This window comes from Diadema setosum, chromosome 11, assembly GCF_964275005.1.
Source record: "Diadema setosum chromosome 11, eeDiaSeto1, whole genome shotgun sequence".
NCBI classification, from domain to species: domain Eukaryota; kingdom Metazoa; phylum Echinodermata; class Echinoidea; order Diadematoida; family Diadematidae; genus Diadema; species Diadema setosum.
Genome location: NC_092695.1, coordinates 37,707,350 through 37,723,323, shown reverse-complemented (window position 1 = coordinate 37,723,323; position 15,974 = coordinate 37,707,350). Strand labels below are relative to the sequence as shown.

At 36.9% G+C, this 15,974-nt stretch overlaps 3 protein-coding genes across 3 annotated transcripts in view; 2 read left to right on the top strand and 1 right to left on the bottom strand.

Moving 5' to 3' along the window:
• LOC140235513 (microsomal glutathione S-transferase 2-like) overlaps nt 1–15,974 on the top strand; it is a 245,675-nt gene that overhangs the window by 3,938 nt on the left and 225,763 nt on the right. The gene's annotated exons all lie outside the window — the stretch shown is intronic.
• The window catches only part of LOC140235475 (UDP-glucuronosyltransferase 2C1-like), a 214,040-nt gene that overhangs the window by 56,641 nt on the left and 141,425 nt on the right, over nt 1–15,974 (bottom strand). The window lies entirely within an intron of this gene.
• LOC140234890 (UDP-glucuronosyltransferase 2C1-like) overlaps nt 1–15,974 on the top strand; it is a 146,313-nt gene that overhangs the window by 36,085 nt on the left and 94,254 nt on the right. The window contains exon 3 of the mRNA XM_072314932.1: nt 10,877–11,105. Coding sequence (XP_072171033.1) covers nt 10,877–11,105 — 229 coding nt within the window. The remainder of the gene's footprint in view (nt 1–10,876; nt 11,106–15,974) is intronic.

Sequence of the window (15,974 nt, the reverse complement as noted above, 5' to 3'; positions counted from 1 at the left end):
TTTCAGGCTTGTTTTTAAGTAAGGAGTCACGTCATCTAATGCCATGTTCTGTTTATCGAATTATAGCAATGACTTTGTTTTATTAACGCGGTGTAGGTCTATTGTATCTTTCAATTCATATGTCAGGGATGTGGACACACCAACATGCACAGAAACCAGGGAACAAGTAACTCCGGCCGGGACGACAAGGTAGACTCTACATTGATCAGAGAGACAGCCCATGACAGACCGTTGACAACATCGGCCAGAACCGTAGGCTTAACACTAGTCAAGAATGAGCAGCTTTTATATAGGGCGGCTACAAGAATTCATCGATCAGAATAAGAGCCCGGGATAGCCCATTTACAGCATCAGCCAGAACCCTGGGCTAGTCGAGAATGAGCTGTGTGGCCAAGACAATACATCGGTCAGAATGACAGCCCGTGATTCATAGCCCGTTGACAGCATCAGACAGAACCCTGGGCTAGTCAAGAATAAGCTGGGTGACCAAAAGAATACATCGAGCAGAATGACAATTTCAGCCCGGATAGCCCGTTGACAGCATCGACCAGAAACCTACGCTAGCCAAGAATGAGCTGAGTCAAAGAGAAAACACTGATGCTGCCAGAGAAAACCTTTGAGAAATATGTAGATAGGGTAGGTAAGTCCATTTGCATTGACTTATCTATTTTATAGCTGCTCTTTCAGAATCTGCCGTCAACCAAGAATTCATGTCAGGCGACTTTTTGTTGGTTTGTGTGATAGAGGGTCGTATGATCCCAGTACAGTATTTGCAACTTACAATGTACCAGTGATAATGTTTCATTATAATTTGCATTTAACAGCTTTGTATCAACTGTATTGGGGGGGGGGGGGGTAGACGTAATGAGATCAGACCAGATGCCAATCTGAGAAGTGAAGTCATTCATAGTTTTAAACTTTAAAAGCACAAACGGAAAATGCTCTTTATACTTCTCCAGTCATTGTGTGGTCGATTTCTGCACACTTTTAAAGTTTGCACCTAGACTGGTAAAACTTATTGCATTTATACCCACGCAGGAATTACGTATTGTGTAGAGAATTGAAGATTATGTAATTTATTTCAAAGCACTGATGCACCTCTTGTCACCAGTTTATATTGTTTTTGCAGAAATACAAAATGTACATGTACGTGGTGGTGGTGTTTAAAAGACTGTTGCCAAATTTGGTGAACAAAATTAAAGGACAAGTTCACCTTCATAAACATAAGGATTGAGAGAATGCAACAATATTAGTAGAACACATCCGTGCAAATTTGAGGAAAATTGGACAATCGATGCAAAAGTTATGAATTTTTAAATTTTTTGTGTTGGAAGCGCTGGATGAGGAGACTACTACAGCTTGTGAGTCATATGCGTACAATAGTATAAAGAAAATGTAAAGAAAATTCAACATATTTTCACTTTTTTTGCATAATAAAAGAGCACTTGACTTGCCTCTTTCTAAAGGCAGGCGGAATAATATTACCCATAACATTTGTCGGTAACAAGTCGGACGAATGTGTACTTTTTTCAAAAGATGAAATTTTGTGAAATTCTCTTTATATTTTCCTTATATTGTTGTACGCATGTGACATCTAAGTTATTCACACACTGCAGTAGTCTTCTCATCCAGCGGTTACTGCACAAAAACTTCAAAAATTCATAACTTTTGAACGGATTGTCCGATTTTCCTCAAACTTTCAATGATGTGTTCTACTAATATTGCTACATTCTCTCAATCCTTATGTTTATGAAGGTGAACTTGTCCTTTAAATGCTAACAACATATTGTCATAGGTTATAGGACAGCAAATTCAAACCTCAGCTTTAGACCTGCATTGTATATAGTTTACTCTAATGAATTTATGGCTCTACTTTTGAAAAAGTGTAAACTTTTATTGATTCCCAGTGTTATATATTTTGATCATGGTTGAGGAATTTTGTTAATTCATGCTTGTGAAACGGTGTGGTATCCTAGCTCTTTTCCCTTGGGATTCTTGTTATCCTTCACATTATAAAACAATGTGTTCTTTTTTGTTGTGTGTTTGTTGTTTTTTTTCGTAGGACAAGCTGTAAATTGTCAGAGGTCATGATTAACCTGAATTTATACTCTTCTTGTATTAGCAGTTGTATAGATCTGTCTATGGTGCTTCCAAATTGCAGGAAAAAAAAGAAAAAAGGTCACTCGTATACAAACAAAAATAAGTTAATTCAAGTACTCGACGTCATAAATGTAAAGTGAAGTGAAGTGAAGAAGTGTAGAGCTTATCCTCTCCTAAATATACCAGCAATATAATGTATGTTTTCTGTGACAATACCAAAGTTCCTGTTTAATGGAATTGTTTTCCTGCCCTTTGTAGTTGCTTTTAGGACAAATATGCTTAAAAAAGAAAAAAAAAAAACCAACGCCAAACAAACTAGCAAATATGCGGAAAACGTTCCTCATACTACTTAAGTAATGTACTTGACTTCTGCATATCTGAAGACTGACACAATTACTGTATCTCATCCATGCAGGAATTATTTCATAGAGTATTAGAAATTTTGTTATGTATTTCAAAAGCCTGATGCACCTCTTACTATTTCATATTATCATCTGTACAGAGATGTGTGATGGTGTTTCAAGAACTGCTCGGTACACAAATGACGAATATTGTGGGGAAAAAATAGTGAACAAATGAAAATATTTTGTAAAGAATATTTGACAGATTATAACATGACAAATGCAAACCTCACCTTTGGATTGTAAAAGTTAGGTGAATAAATACATTTCTGCGAATTTGTGAAAGAGCAAATTTCTATGGTTTTCAGTTATTGAGTAATGTTTCATGAAAATATATCAGTGAATTTCATGTACATGTATTCATGCTTGTGAAACTGTGTGTGCATCAGTGTGTTACCCTTGCTTTTTTTTTCCAGTGTCAACGATAATGCATGGCATGCTCATGTATTGCTATAATTGTATATTTTGTACGTATGTTTGACTGATGAGTTTTGACAAATTAGTTTTTGATGCACATTTTCAATGCAGATACATACAGGTGTATACTTAAATGTCTTTAAGAATGGTGCCAGTGAAGCACCTTACCAGCACTGCATGTGAAACACACCAAAAATACACAGACATCAATTCACATACTACATTCTAAGGGGGGAAAAAAAGGTTCTTTTGAGAACCATTAAATGGTTCTCAGCACTGTCACAATAGCGACACCTTTTTTGGAGCCTGTGAGAACCTTTTTAAATGGTGCCTGTCAGCACCTTTTAACATTGGTGCCCATTAGAACCTTTTCCAATGAAATGGTTCTCATGAGCACCTTTTTTAAAAGAGTCAAAAAGGTGCCCATCTTTAGTCAAAAAGGTGCCCATGGGCACCTTTCAAATGGTACTCACGAGCACCATTTCATCGGGAAAAAGGTTCTAATGGGCACCTTTTGCAAAAGGTGCCGACAAGCACCATTTAGAAAAGGTTCTCACGAGCACCAAAAAGGGTGTCGCTATTGTGACAGTGCTGAGAACCATTTAATGGTGCTCAAAAGAACCTTTTTTTCTTAGAGTGTACGTAGGCCTACGTAGTGCTAGTGTACGTGTATGAGCGCTAGTATAGCTGTGACCTGTATCTACACTGATTGCACAAGCCAGAAAGAGAATCGCAGTGGATCCACATGTAAGTATGGCTATATTTTTCATACATATAGACCCTATAGACTTCTAGGCCTACTTAGACCAAAAAGATCTACTTGGACGTTGTATAAATCAAATAGTGTATGGTCTTTACTCGTGCAATGGAACGAGATTTCGCACTCGGTGAAAGATGAGGCGCACTATTCAACTCGGCTTCGCCTCGTTGAATAGAGCGCCTCTATCTTTCACCTCGTGCGAAATCTCGTACCACTGCACTCGTGACCATTCACTATTTGTATATTATAATATAATACATATTATATAACGCCTAATGACAAGGATCTCTTTAGGCGTTATATAATATATATTATAATATAATACATATTATATAACGCCTAAAGAGATCCTTGTCATTTGATTGGTTGTTTGACTTAGATCATTCGGCCCATTTCACTATGACGTCATCATCCGTGCAATTGTGGCTCCATTTACCGTGCAATTTTGGATCCATACGATTTGCTCCATTGCACGCTCGCTGAGAGCTCGACACACTACGCGTGGTAAACGCTTGCGTTTCCTGTGTGTATGCGACAGCGCGCTAGCGTAAAGAGCTCGGTGAGCACTCTCGCCATCTCAGATTCTCTCTTGTTTCTAAATTGATAAAACATCAAATTACAATGATCTATTTTAGGCGTTATATAAAACAAATAATAAATGTTTTTCATTCGTTCAATGGACAGAATATTTCATTCGGTGAAAGATCTTTCACCTCATGAAATATTCTGTCCATTGCACTCATAAACATTCATTATTTGTATACTAACACTGGTGAAAGTTTCATGCTTTAGTCAAATTTTGCACAATTCTCATGATTTTGAGGGCTTAACTGCTCTACTAATAAAGAAAATAAAAAGAGAATTTCACAAAACTTCACTTTTTTAATAAAGTGCACATTGTTATTCTTCGACTTGTTACTGACAAATATATGTTAAGGGTAATATTATTCCCCCTGCCTTCTGAAAAGAGAGAAGTGTAGTGTTCTTTTATCATGCGAAAAAAGTGAAAATATGTTGATCTTTCTTTAATCTTTCTTTATATCGTTGTACACCTGTGACATCAGAAGCTGTAGTTGTCTTCTCATCCAGCTTTGAGTGAGCAGAAACTTCAAAAATTAATAACTTTTGAACTGATTGTCCGATATTCCTCAAACTCTCACTGATGTGTTCTACTATAGTATTGCTGTATTCACTCAACCCACATGTCTATGAAGGTGAACTTGTCCTTTAATCACCGAGGCTCGAGGCCTTCCTCCCCAACCAGTGCTTGCGCCCAGAATCGGCTATATCAATGTAAAACAGTTACAATGTAAAACAGTTATCTTAGAGAGAATCAAGGACCAAAAGTCCTCTAAAATATTTTCTGTTGCCAATCTGAGAGTTACATTGTAGTTTTGAATATATAGCAATCTCTATGCTTTTGAATGGCTTGATAATCATCATACGCACGGAAAAGAGCTCGCATAAGGGATTTTTTTTCTATACTGTATTTCACAAACGAGTAACAACGAATCATTAAAATCGTATGATAAAAGACAGCAATACTAAACCACAGAAGTGATGGCGAAATGAATCACAGATTCCCATGAGCAGGCCAACAAACTCAAACTATTGTTTTGTGGCACAGGCATTTAGTGCATTCATTATTGAATGTTCGTTGGCGTGCGATATGTGTCACGCGCATTTTGTGCAATTGAAATTTGCATAATCCATTAACTGGATTTTAGCGTCCATGCCGAGTCGAGTCCTGACAAAGTGTTACTCTCTTATCATAATTCTTTTATCTTCTATTATCACATCTATGCAACGCTGCACTTTCCCCCCTCATATATCCCTGCCTTTCTCCTTATCGCCACTCAGGGAGTGGTGACTTATATGTTATATTCTTACAATGTTGTATTGTTTAGACAATCATTTCTGAGGCCACTGTCCTTGTCAAGCGTTTGCTTCTGATGATGGTCTCCTGAATTTCTGTACGTCAAGAGTTGCTTAATTTGTCTTTGAACAACACATATACGGGAACCTATGTTGGCATAATAGTATGCATATGATAATTTGTTTGTTTTCATTTTGCAATGTGTCAGAAAAAAAAAAGTTGGACACTTGAATTAATCATTTATTATTTTGTTTTAACTGTCAGATTCAAATTATACTGTGCTCAATCAGTTCGTTAAACTGACTTTGTATTTCATTTATGTATGGAAAAAGAAATTCAGAAATAAAATCAAAGTCAAATCAAATTAAATCTACGGCCAGTATAAAAAGTACAACAAGAGAGTCTATAACCATGAGCTGCTTGCAGAAACAAACAAACAAACATACAAACATCAACATTTTTTGTGGAGGAGGTACTATATAACCATATCGAAACCATAACCGATGGGCGCACGTCACGAGACCGACACCCAGGAGTCATACAGCCAACGAGTCATACAGCTCACAAGTCATAGTACATCCCATGAGTTATACAGCCCATTAGTTCATCAATAAGCTAACAAGGCCCACGAGACCGACACATTAAGCCTCGTGTTGTATCTGTCGAACTTGTGGGCTGCTTTTACCTAGTGTCGAACTCATGGGCTTTATTTGTCTAGTGTCGAACTCATGGGCTGTATGACTCGTGGACCTGTTTTCAGTGTCGAACTCGTTGGCTGTAAAATGACTCGTGGCTGCCAGTCTAGTGGGATGACCCCTAATCGACATGACCAATTATAGGTTTTGCAGTCATTTTCATACCATCATGAAGTTCATCTCAAATTCACTTCTGGATCATTAATTTTCGCACTTCGGCGATAGAATTTAGCATTTATTTTACGTCATTCAAATTAAACTTCAAGTCGAGAGCTTTCAAATTAGGAGATGCGGCGATGCGTCTTTTTGAGCAGTCAGTGCGATTGAATGGGCAATTTATTATGTGAAACACAAGCAGACAAGAATTCATCAGTTTGAATAAAATGCAGTACCCGCTGCATGCTATAAAGGACTAGAACCAGCACTGGCTGTCAGGCGGAGGCTCGGTGCAGGTCCAGTGAATACGACGCCTGTCCTATGATCATAGTTTCAAATCTTATCCGAGTATGTATGCCCACGACTGTGTATGAATTTTTATCATGGCTATAAAAAGTGCTGATTAATTCGGTACACATTAACGTCGATTTAAGGCAATTTGTCAATCAGTTGCAATAAAGACAACTCGACGCAACAATTAATTCATTTCAGTATACAGAATTTCATTTAATTTCACTGCATGTGTGACACATAATTATGGACTAATGTTCAGCGCTATAGTGCGACTTCTATAATACAAGGGATGGCCTTCTCTTTCTACGGTGTTATCGCTATGTAAACGTTTATACGCATGTCTGTGCCTGATGCTTGAGCTAGCTAGCGCGATAAGGAAGTCTGCACAAATCATGAAGGTATATTTGAGTGCCGCACTTTGATTCTTTCTGTCTAGATTAGGACGCAATAGTATATTGTTTGTTTATGTTTTTGTTTTTTTTTTTGCTTTTTTTTTGCAACCATGTGCGTGCTTTGTGTGACTGAAAGACATTTTTCTTTAGGTCATATTATGCGGACAATATTGACAATTTTCGGGATAAGATGAGAAAAAGTCTATTATGGGGAACTGGAGACCTCGACCAGGAAGGGACTTGCCATCTGATGGAAAAAAAAAATATTGTGAGTAAGAAAATAGAATGAAATTGTTTGAACAAGAACAAATTGATATTCGAATGAGGGTGATATTCGCGTCACTTGCTCAGCGACGGGCGAAGTAAATTGTCCATGATAACCGTCAAGGGCTGGTAACGGAATATCTTTTAAACCGATTGCCGAATGACAAATTAAAATGACATGCAGCTGTATAAATTGAAATCGCGCTCACGACACTTTTCGGGATTATATCAAATAGATGATTTTATAAGATGAAATGCAATTCAACCATGATTTGAAATGACGGGAAAAATACGTGATGATACAACCTCATATGTGACCGTGCACCTCAAAACGAACATAAAGTCGCACACACTGATTTTGCGTGAGGACTGAAAATAAAGTGCAATTGGTCAACCTTGCCGAACTTGACTTTTCCATGTTTTCTGAAAGAGCGGGTCTTCTTTTACATTATGCTAAAATTTGGTATCATAAAACGGGTAGAAAAGTGTGTTTTTTAGCAGTTTATCTCGAACATTTTTGGTAGAATAGTGTGATTAGGTGTGTCTCTAGAATCCCTTTTTCATTTCTGAAAAACCTTGTCCACACTCTTCACTTTCAACTCTAATAACTTTTGAAAGGATAGTGTTACTGCTTTGAAAGTTGGCATTAATTATTGACAGAATATGTTAATGAGGCATGGTTAATTTCAGTATAATCTGATAATCCCTTCATTGTTGTTACTCTGGTGGTTTACTTCCTGTTTTTTGTCCCATTCATCGCACAACCAGCACGGTTTGGTAAAGATTAAGCGCTTGAATAGACACTGTACTTCAGAGCCTCTTTTCTCAGTTTACACTTTTCCTGAGTTTGTGCTTTCTTTCCAACATTTAGTTAGGTTAGGAAAGTCCATTTGATTTGAGTTATACATCATTTTAAAGCTTAAAGTCTGCTCTTTCAGAATATGGTCTTAACTAAAAATTCATGTCTGGCGACTTTTTGTTTGTTTTGAGGTGCAGGGTCACATATAGCATTGTTAGCATTGCTGATGAGAACTCAGTTTGTCGTAGCAGATGTTATCATTGTTTTGTTGTACAATAGTTGCACCATAGTCCCCGACTACTCATCGCTATAAGCGCATTACTCTGGTACCACCAAGGTGTCATGCCTTATACTGACTACGAAATTTAGTTTCATAATGAATCGAAAGTATGATAACCAGGAAGTTTGCCCGTGGCAACCGTGCAGAAGGCATATATCCATGCTTGGCCTTCCAAGAAAATGCAAATAAAACCAGAGTGGTTTAGATTTCGCTGTGTTTTGTTTTTAATCAAAAGAATTACTGAAGCTGCAGAGCAGGTGAAAAACCATAAATTCATCTGAAAGAGATATTCATGTATATAAGAAAAACAGACTTCTCTCATTATTCAACTCATCTACGAACCTCCATTTCCGTGCCTTGGTGCTATCCTGTTGTGGTAATCACTCTTTGTTGCTTGTATGTTTCATGAAGAAGAATGACTTCTCCACGGTTGAAGTCCCATCGTGGTCATATGTCGATGTTTGATTGTTTGTTTGTTTTTACTGCAGAATTACCAGAAGGCTGAGTATTAATAAATTCTTCCCTAAATTAGAAACAAATTTTTCTTCGAAGAATTTTTCACAAAATTTACCAAGAAATTTTTATTGTGTGCAGATTTTAGGAAGCTATCCAGTTTTATCTAAATTTTCGCCAGTATTGTTTAAAAAGTAAATTTCAAAGTTGCGTATTTGATGGGGACAAGATGAGACTTTATGCAGCAATATTATCCCACGAGGGTCTGATGGGTATACGGCTGTTGACAACCATGACGTCCAATTCAGTTTGTATGATTATCAAAATGTGTATTGGCACGATCAGCTGCATCACAATGGTTGTGCAGAAACTTCTAATTCACCGTAATTTCAGTTCGGTCGAGTTGAGATGAAAAAAAGAAGAAAAAGGAGAAAATCTTAATTTTCTGGTTCCTGATTTCCAGCTGCATATTATACCTTTATTTGAAGGTGAAAACCATAATGTAGGTCCTACAATGAACATGTTGACAAGTTTGCGTGATTGCATTGCATGAATGTAATCAGATCTAGTTCATAAAACCTTTAAGCATCCCGCAGCTCAGAAAAAAGGTACTGCGGACGAACTTTTTAGTAGGCTTTTAAAACTGATTGGCGCAATTTAGCATATCTATTTCATGAAGGTGTTAATTTTCTGATAAAGTTTTTCTTTTAAAGAAAAAATAATAATATTTTACGTACGTGAATGTAGTATGTTTAAATATTTTTGTTTCTGTCTCAGGTTGTGTTGTCGTAAAGGCATATGGAAGTGTATATGAAACCCTGTAATAGAGAAACTACTGAGATGTCATAGAGGTGCTAATTTTCTGATAAAGTTTCTCTTTTAAAGAAAAAAATGACCTACGTGCGTGCAGTATGTTTAAATATTTTGCTTCTGTCTCAGGTTGTGTTGTGGTAAAGGCATATGGAAGTGTATATGAAACCCTGTGATAGAGAAACTATTGAGATGTCATGAAAGTGTTAATTTTCTGATAAAGTTTATCTTTTAAAGAAAAAATAATATTTGACCTATACGTGAATGTCGTATGTTTAGATATTTTTGTTTCTGTCTCAGGTTGTGTTGTCGTAAAGGCATATGGAAGTGTGCATGAAACCGTATAACTGAGAAACTATTGAGAACAGTTAGCATTAACCAGCTGTTAACTTGGATACTCTGGCATGATAATGAATAAAGTTTACAGAATCTCCGATTAATCCGACGTTCCATTCATTGTTGTCAGTAACTTTAATATTCCTTATAACGAGTGACATGGTGCAATTTAGTACACCCAAAAAAAAAAACCTTAACTGCAGTACAGTGTATGGCGCGTCATCATGTTACCCGTATAAATCCGGCGATCATAGAAAGAAGAAAAATGCCTGTAAAGCTGTTGTAACAATACAACCTTTATTCATACAGTCTCTAACTTCTCTCTCTTTTTAATATTTTCCTTTGCAATAAAGTAGACATTCATATATCGATTTAACGCTTAACACCTTTAGAATTCATATCTGACAAAAACCCAATAATTATTTTCCGACATTATATATTGCTTTCGTGAAGACGCATCGCATAATAATTTCCTTTACTGTCATTTTTTTTTTAATGTCCATTGAATGCACAATAAAATTGTTTAAGATTGTATGGTCACCTTTAACATGCATGTTGCCATGACCGTAGTTCAGAATGTTAACTCGGTTTACAGTGGACTCCCGTTATCACGAAGTCCTCGGGACTATTTTTCGTTATCTCAAAATTTCATTGTAACTGAAACAAATAGACAATAAAAGAGCGTAGAGCGGATAATGTTACGGCCTAAATTTTTTCTTCGTTGAAACCGGAATTTCGTTATAACCATGTTCATTATAACTAAATTTTAACTTTGTTGTAACCGTATTTTTCGATATAACCATGTTTGTTATAACGAGAGTACACTGTATTACTTCTCATCAGGATTGGGAAGAGCTCGTCCGGTCAGCGGGAAGGAACGGCGTCGTCCTGTTCACGCTCGGCACCTACTCGGCCTCAATCTTAACGCTAGAGACGATGGAGAAATTTGTCCGCGCGTTTGCCGCCCTCCCGCAACTCGTCGTCTGGCAGATGCAGGACGAGCCGCCCGCCTCGCTTCAGCTTTCCGATAACATCCGAATCGTTTCCTGGATGCCACAGAATGATCTCCTAGGTGAGGAATAATTTCAAGGGAATTCACGCCAAGCAGTTTCGGAAAAAAAGGCACTTTTTTTCATTTGTATTTTCTACTGCTTTTTATCAGGGGTGAATTGTAAAGACGTTTCAAGTGGTTTTATAATTATCTCAGGTAATAAATGCTTACCTGTAGGGCCTAAGCCCCGACGTTGGAGAATGAGGGGCCTATTCAAAGCAAAAGCATGTTAACTTGTGTGGAGTTATGATACTATCATATGCTTTTGTGGAAAAAAGAATTATATACATGTATGTGCCAAGTATCTATAACAAATTTCTCCTATTTTTACTTCAGACATGTCAGATTACCACCATAAAAGAAACAAGATAAGATTGGGGGGAAAGATCGACAAAAATGGCCTGACATAGCACACTGTTAAAAAAAAAATAGCTTCTAAACACATAACTAAACACTTTTCTGTGACAGATTTAAAACACTGCGACGCGTTTATAATATGGGACGGGTTTAAAAGGTACACATAATATGCTGTGTGTTATTTTCATCACGCCTTGGGTGTTTATAATAGTACATACATGTTCGCGTTTTACACGGTTCTGATGTTTAAGAACTAAATACCTGCTCTATGTATAGGCTAAACACCAAACGTTTACATCATGATTACAAACACCACAAAGTCATAAAATCACCCACAATGTTTAAGATTTAAACACTAAAAAAAAAAAAAAAAAAAAAACACACACACACCACATGACGCACTGTTAGTGTAAACACTATGAAACGTTTATATTCGCTGTGTAAGAATGTACGCTGCGACAGGTTTATTTGCCATTTTTGTGTTCTTAGAACATGTGTCTGATTTTCAGAATAATCTCAAAATTGCACACATTTATAAACATGTGACATGTTTACACATCATTCATGCTAATTTCCAAGTGTTTACATGAGACATGTTTACAAATCATACATATTAATTTCCAAAGCAACATCTGACAAAATAATAAGTTAAAAACCTTTTGAATATTACCATGTTTTGCAATATGGCATCCTATGGAGTTAAAACAGAAGAGACCCTGGAGACATATAAGGTGTTACAAAAAAACATTTCCACTTTTGATCCTTAATAGTTAAAAGAAACTATACATTAGATAACACTGACATTGATATGAGCAATAGCTGAATAGTGTACAATTTTGTTGGAAGCAATTTTGAAATGAAAGCATGATTCAGTTTCATGAAATTAAACATTGATTTTTCAGTTAGGTTTCAGATTTTGCTCTATTTTCAACCCTGTGTACTAAACTTTAACTTTGCACAGAAGTCAATTGGTGTGTATGGGAGTGTATAGTTGACAACCAGACAATGATCCTGGCCAATGACCAGGATTTGAATGGTCTATTATCTATTCATTCTGAAACGTGATGTATGCAAGAACATGGAAACAAGTGCTTACTTTTTCATGTGCATGCATTTCACCCTTAGCCATGAATTCAGACTAGCAGTGCCCAGGGCAATCCATCATGAATAATTCATAAAGCATTCATGTGCCTTGGAGCAGACCTCTGAACAGGTGGGAACAGGTGGTATCCATGTCCATTGTTCAGGGTCATTGTAAGTACACACTCACACACACACATCATTAGTTCCTGTGTATTCTGAGGGCTTAATTAAGGTGTAATTAGCACTTAATTACCGAATTGGTATTCTGAGAGCTTAATTAATTAGGGGGTTTATTCATTATAATGACAACAAGCATTTTGGCGGGGAAGCCTTGCTCGTATCAACGCACGTGCACTTTTAAGAGGACTTAATCACAGAGTTAATTACAAATCGATATTCTGAGCATGTAATTATGAAAGTTAATGGAAAACGTAGTGATACCAAATTGTGTCATTAACTACTCCGATATCAAGCATTACAGCGTTTTTTCTTGGCCACAACGATGCTTACCGTCTTCGGTAACCGAGGAGCGATTGAATCTTGTTGTCATGGTATCCGTAGAATTCAGAGAAAAAAGAAATAAAGGTTATTTTCGAGGAATTTTGTCATTTTAAGTGAGCAAAGAGGTTGAGATCTTCGCGTGCGTAGGTGAAGGGTTGTAATCGAAGACGGGGTGTGCGCACGGAGCTCGTGGGTTGTAATTACAGGGGGTGTGGAGGAGCGCGCATTGCTGTGAGGGCATATTTGCGCGTGTAATCATCGTTTTGGCTTCTAACAACGCGTCTGATTGGATGGAATAACAATTAGATTGGAGGGACCTAAGATAACTGCATATTAATTTCATCCTCAGAATACCGATTTTGCCCATGATTAAGGGCCTATTAACTTCTCGACTTAATCCCGAAGTCAATTACAGACTTGATTACGACTTCAGAATACCAACCCCTGGTTTTGTACAGAGGGTTAAAATTTGACCAAAATCTAGAACCTAACTTTGAAATTAATCATGGATTTCATGAAACTGATATAGGTTTCCATATTCAAATCACCTCCAACTAAATTGTACACTATTCAGCTATTACTCATATCGATAACACTTTTATCTGATACATAGTTTTCGAACTATTAAGCATAAAAAGTGGGAAATGTTTTTTGTAACACCTAGTAGGTCTGTACACGAAGGCATAAACGAAATCCACTCATAAACACACAATTTTGAATGTGCAGGAAATCACTTACAACTCTGTTCTTAAAAAAAAAGAATAGGCCCTACAAGAACTGTACAAGACTGTGTACTAGCACACCAGCCTTCTTTAGTCCTAACATTAAGATAGACTTCTTGTCGCTGCGGAATATAGGTCTTTGTTATTCTTTTGCAGAGACAGTCTTACGTGGTTTTGTTCTTTTTGAAGAACATTAGCAGTTCCGTTATTCCACAGCAAACCCAATTCCTTACTGCAAATGACAGTGCTAAGACACAACTAAAATAAGACAAGATGTAGTATACATGAACTGCAAAAACCATTGCATTTAAAAGTTACATGTCAGTCGACTAGAAATGTAATTCTTGGCCTTTATACTTACAAGAATCACCTTTTTTCTACTGCATTCAGAATCCATTCTCTGTATTGTTAAAAAAAAACAAAAAAACAAACAAACAAACAAACATGTTAATAAATGTGAAATACAGCACAATGCTTTAGAAGCTTGACACAATGTTCGAAACACGTTCAGAAACATAAGTGCAATCAATGAACACATCTAGCAATGTCTATGCCAACCTTGAAGATTGCATGTATCATTGGCAAAGTACTTTGGGATATCCAAACCAGATTAGGGTCACTGCAAATATAGGTTTTCCCATTCGTTTTCAAACTTTTTTCATTCAATTTCACAATTTTTTACTTCAATTTCGTCGCGGGATGTTGGGAATAGGCCAATCTTACTTTCAAATTCGTTTTTTTCGTCGTTTATTTTCAAATAAAGTCCATGCATAGTCATTTGGCATACATTTTCGTCATTTACAGTTCAAATTCGTCAGTCTCACTCGCAGCACTCAAAACAGCAGGATCGATTTCGTCTTTTGTCAATCATTTTCGTGAAATTTTAATTCATATTCGTCTCATATCTCTATCCGGTGTGATTTCCCAGTCATTCATGTATTTTTTTTCTGTAACCGTTCACATTTTACATTCAGGAGTTAACATACACACAAGTGCCCCCCACCCCCCCCCCCCACACACACACAGAACCACAGATACAGACACACACACAAGCAATCCGAGTACACACTGATACAAACAGACGTACCGTCTCGCATACGAAAACACTGACAAACGATTTCTAGGCAAACATGATAAAAGACAAAATTTTAAGTGGTGATTGTAGCCTGTTTAATGTCAAAAATGGATAACATAATCATGTTTGCTGCTTTCCAGGATACAAAATTTAAAGTTTGCTTCATGCATTACGAGAGAAAGTAAAAATATGTCGGCTTAAATAAAGAATCGACAACATCTGGCTAATTGAATGAAAAATTCATGAAATTGTGTGAACAAAAGCGAATTTGATCTTCACATTCTGCGATCCGTCAGCGGGAGGGATGAATTTGAATGACAATTGACGATTTTGAATGCTATGTCTTTGAAAAAGTTTGACGAAAAACGAATTACAAAGACAATTGACGAAATTGAAGTTAGGATTTGCGTTCCACGTGCTTCCCGGGACGAAATTGAATAATAAATCTTTGAAATTGAATGACAAAAGTGCGAAAATGGATGGGAAAACCTATAATATAATGTACAATATCTGGGCATATTGTATGCAACCCCCCCCCCCTTCATCACACACACACACACACTAAGTTTTCCATAGTATTTTACTTGTGGTTAACATCTACACTCCATGATTAGAACCACTTGGGGACCATAAGTAGGTGATATCTATAACTATAACTGTCCTTTTCATTGCGATGATCACTGTGCAGCATTGTATGAACTTTTTCACTTTTGACAATTCGAGAGAAATAAGAATGTTAATTTACTTCAAAGGAGTATGTGAGAGAACATTTTCACCGTGCTAGAACCTGAGAGATGGAAGTAAAATTCAATGGGTTTTATATACATGAACATTCTACAGTGAAACCCCGTTATAACGAGGTCCGTGGGACCGCCGATATTACCTCGTTATAGAACCGGTACCTCGTTATAACCATACGCATCAAACACAAAGAAAAACATGAGCATGTAGTCACTTACAGTCAATGAAACCTACGGGCAGTCTTTGCGTTCATTGTTATTACAAGTCATGTTATTGAGAAAGAATACAAATGAATCGCTTGCGATTTGATAAAAAATAAAAAAGAAAGGGTTGAAAATGCGTTCGCTTTCCATTGTGTTGTACATGCATTCTGAAAAATGTACTGCAGGGTCGAATTCGTGATTCATTACA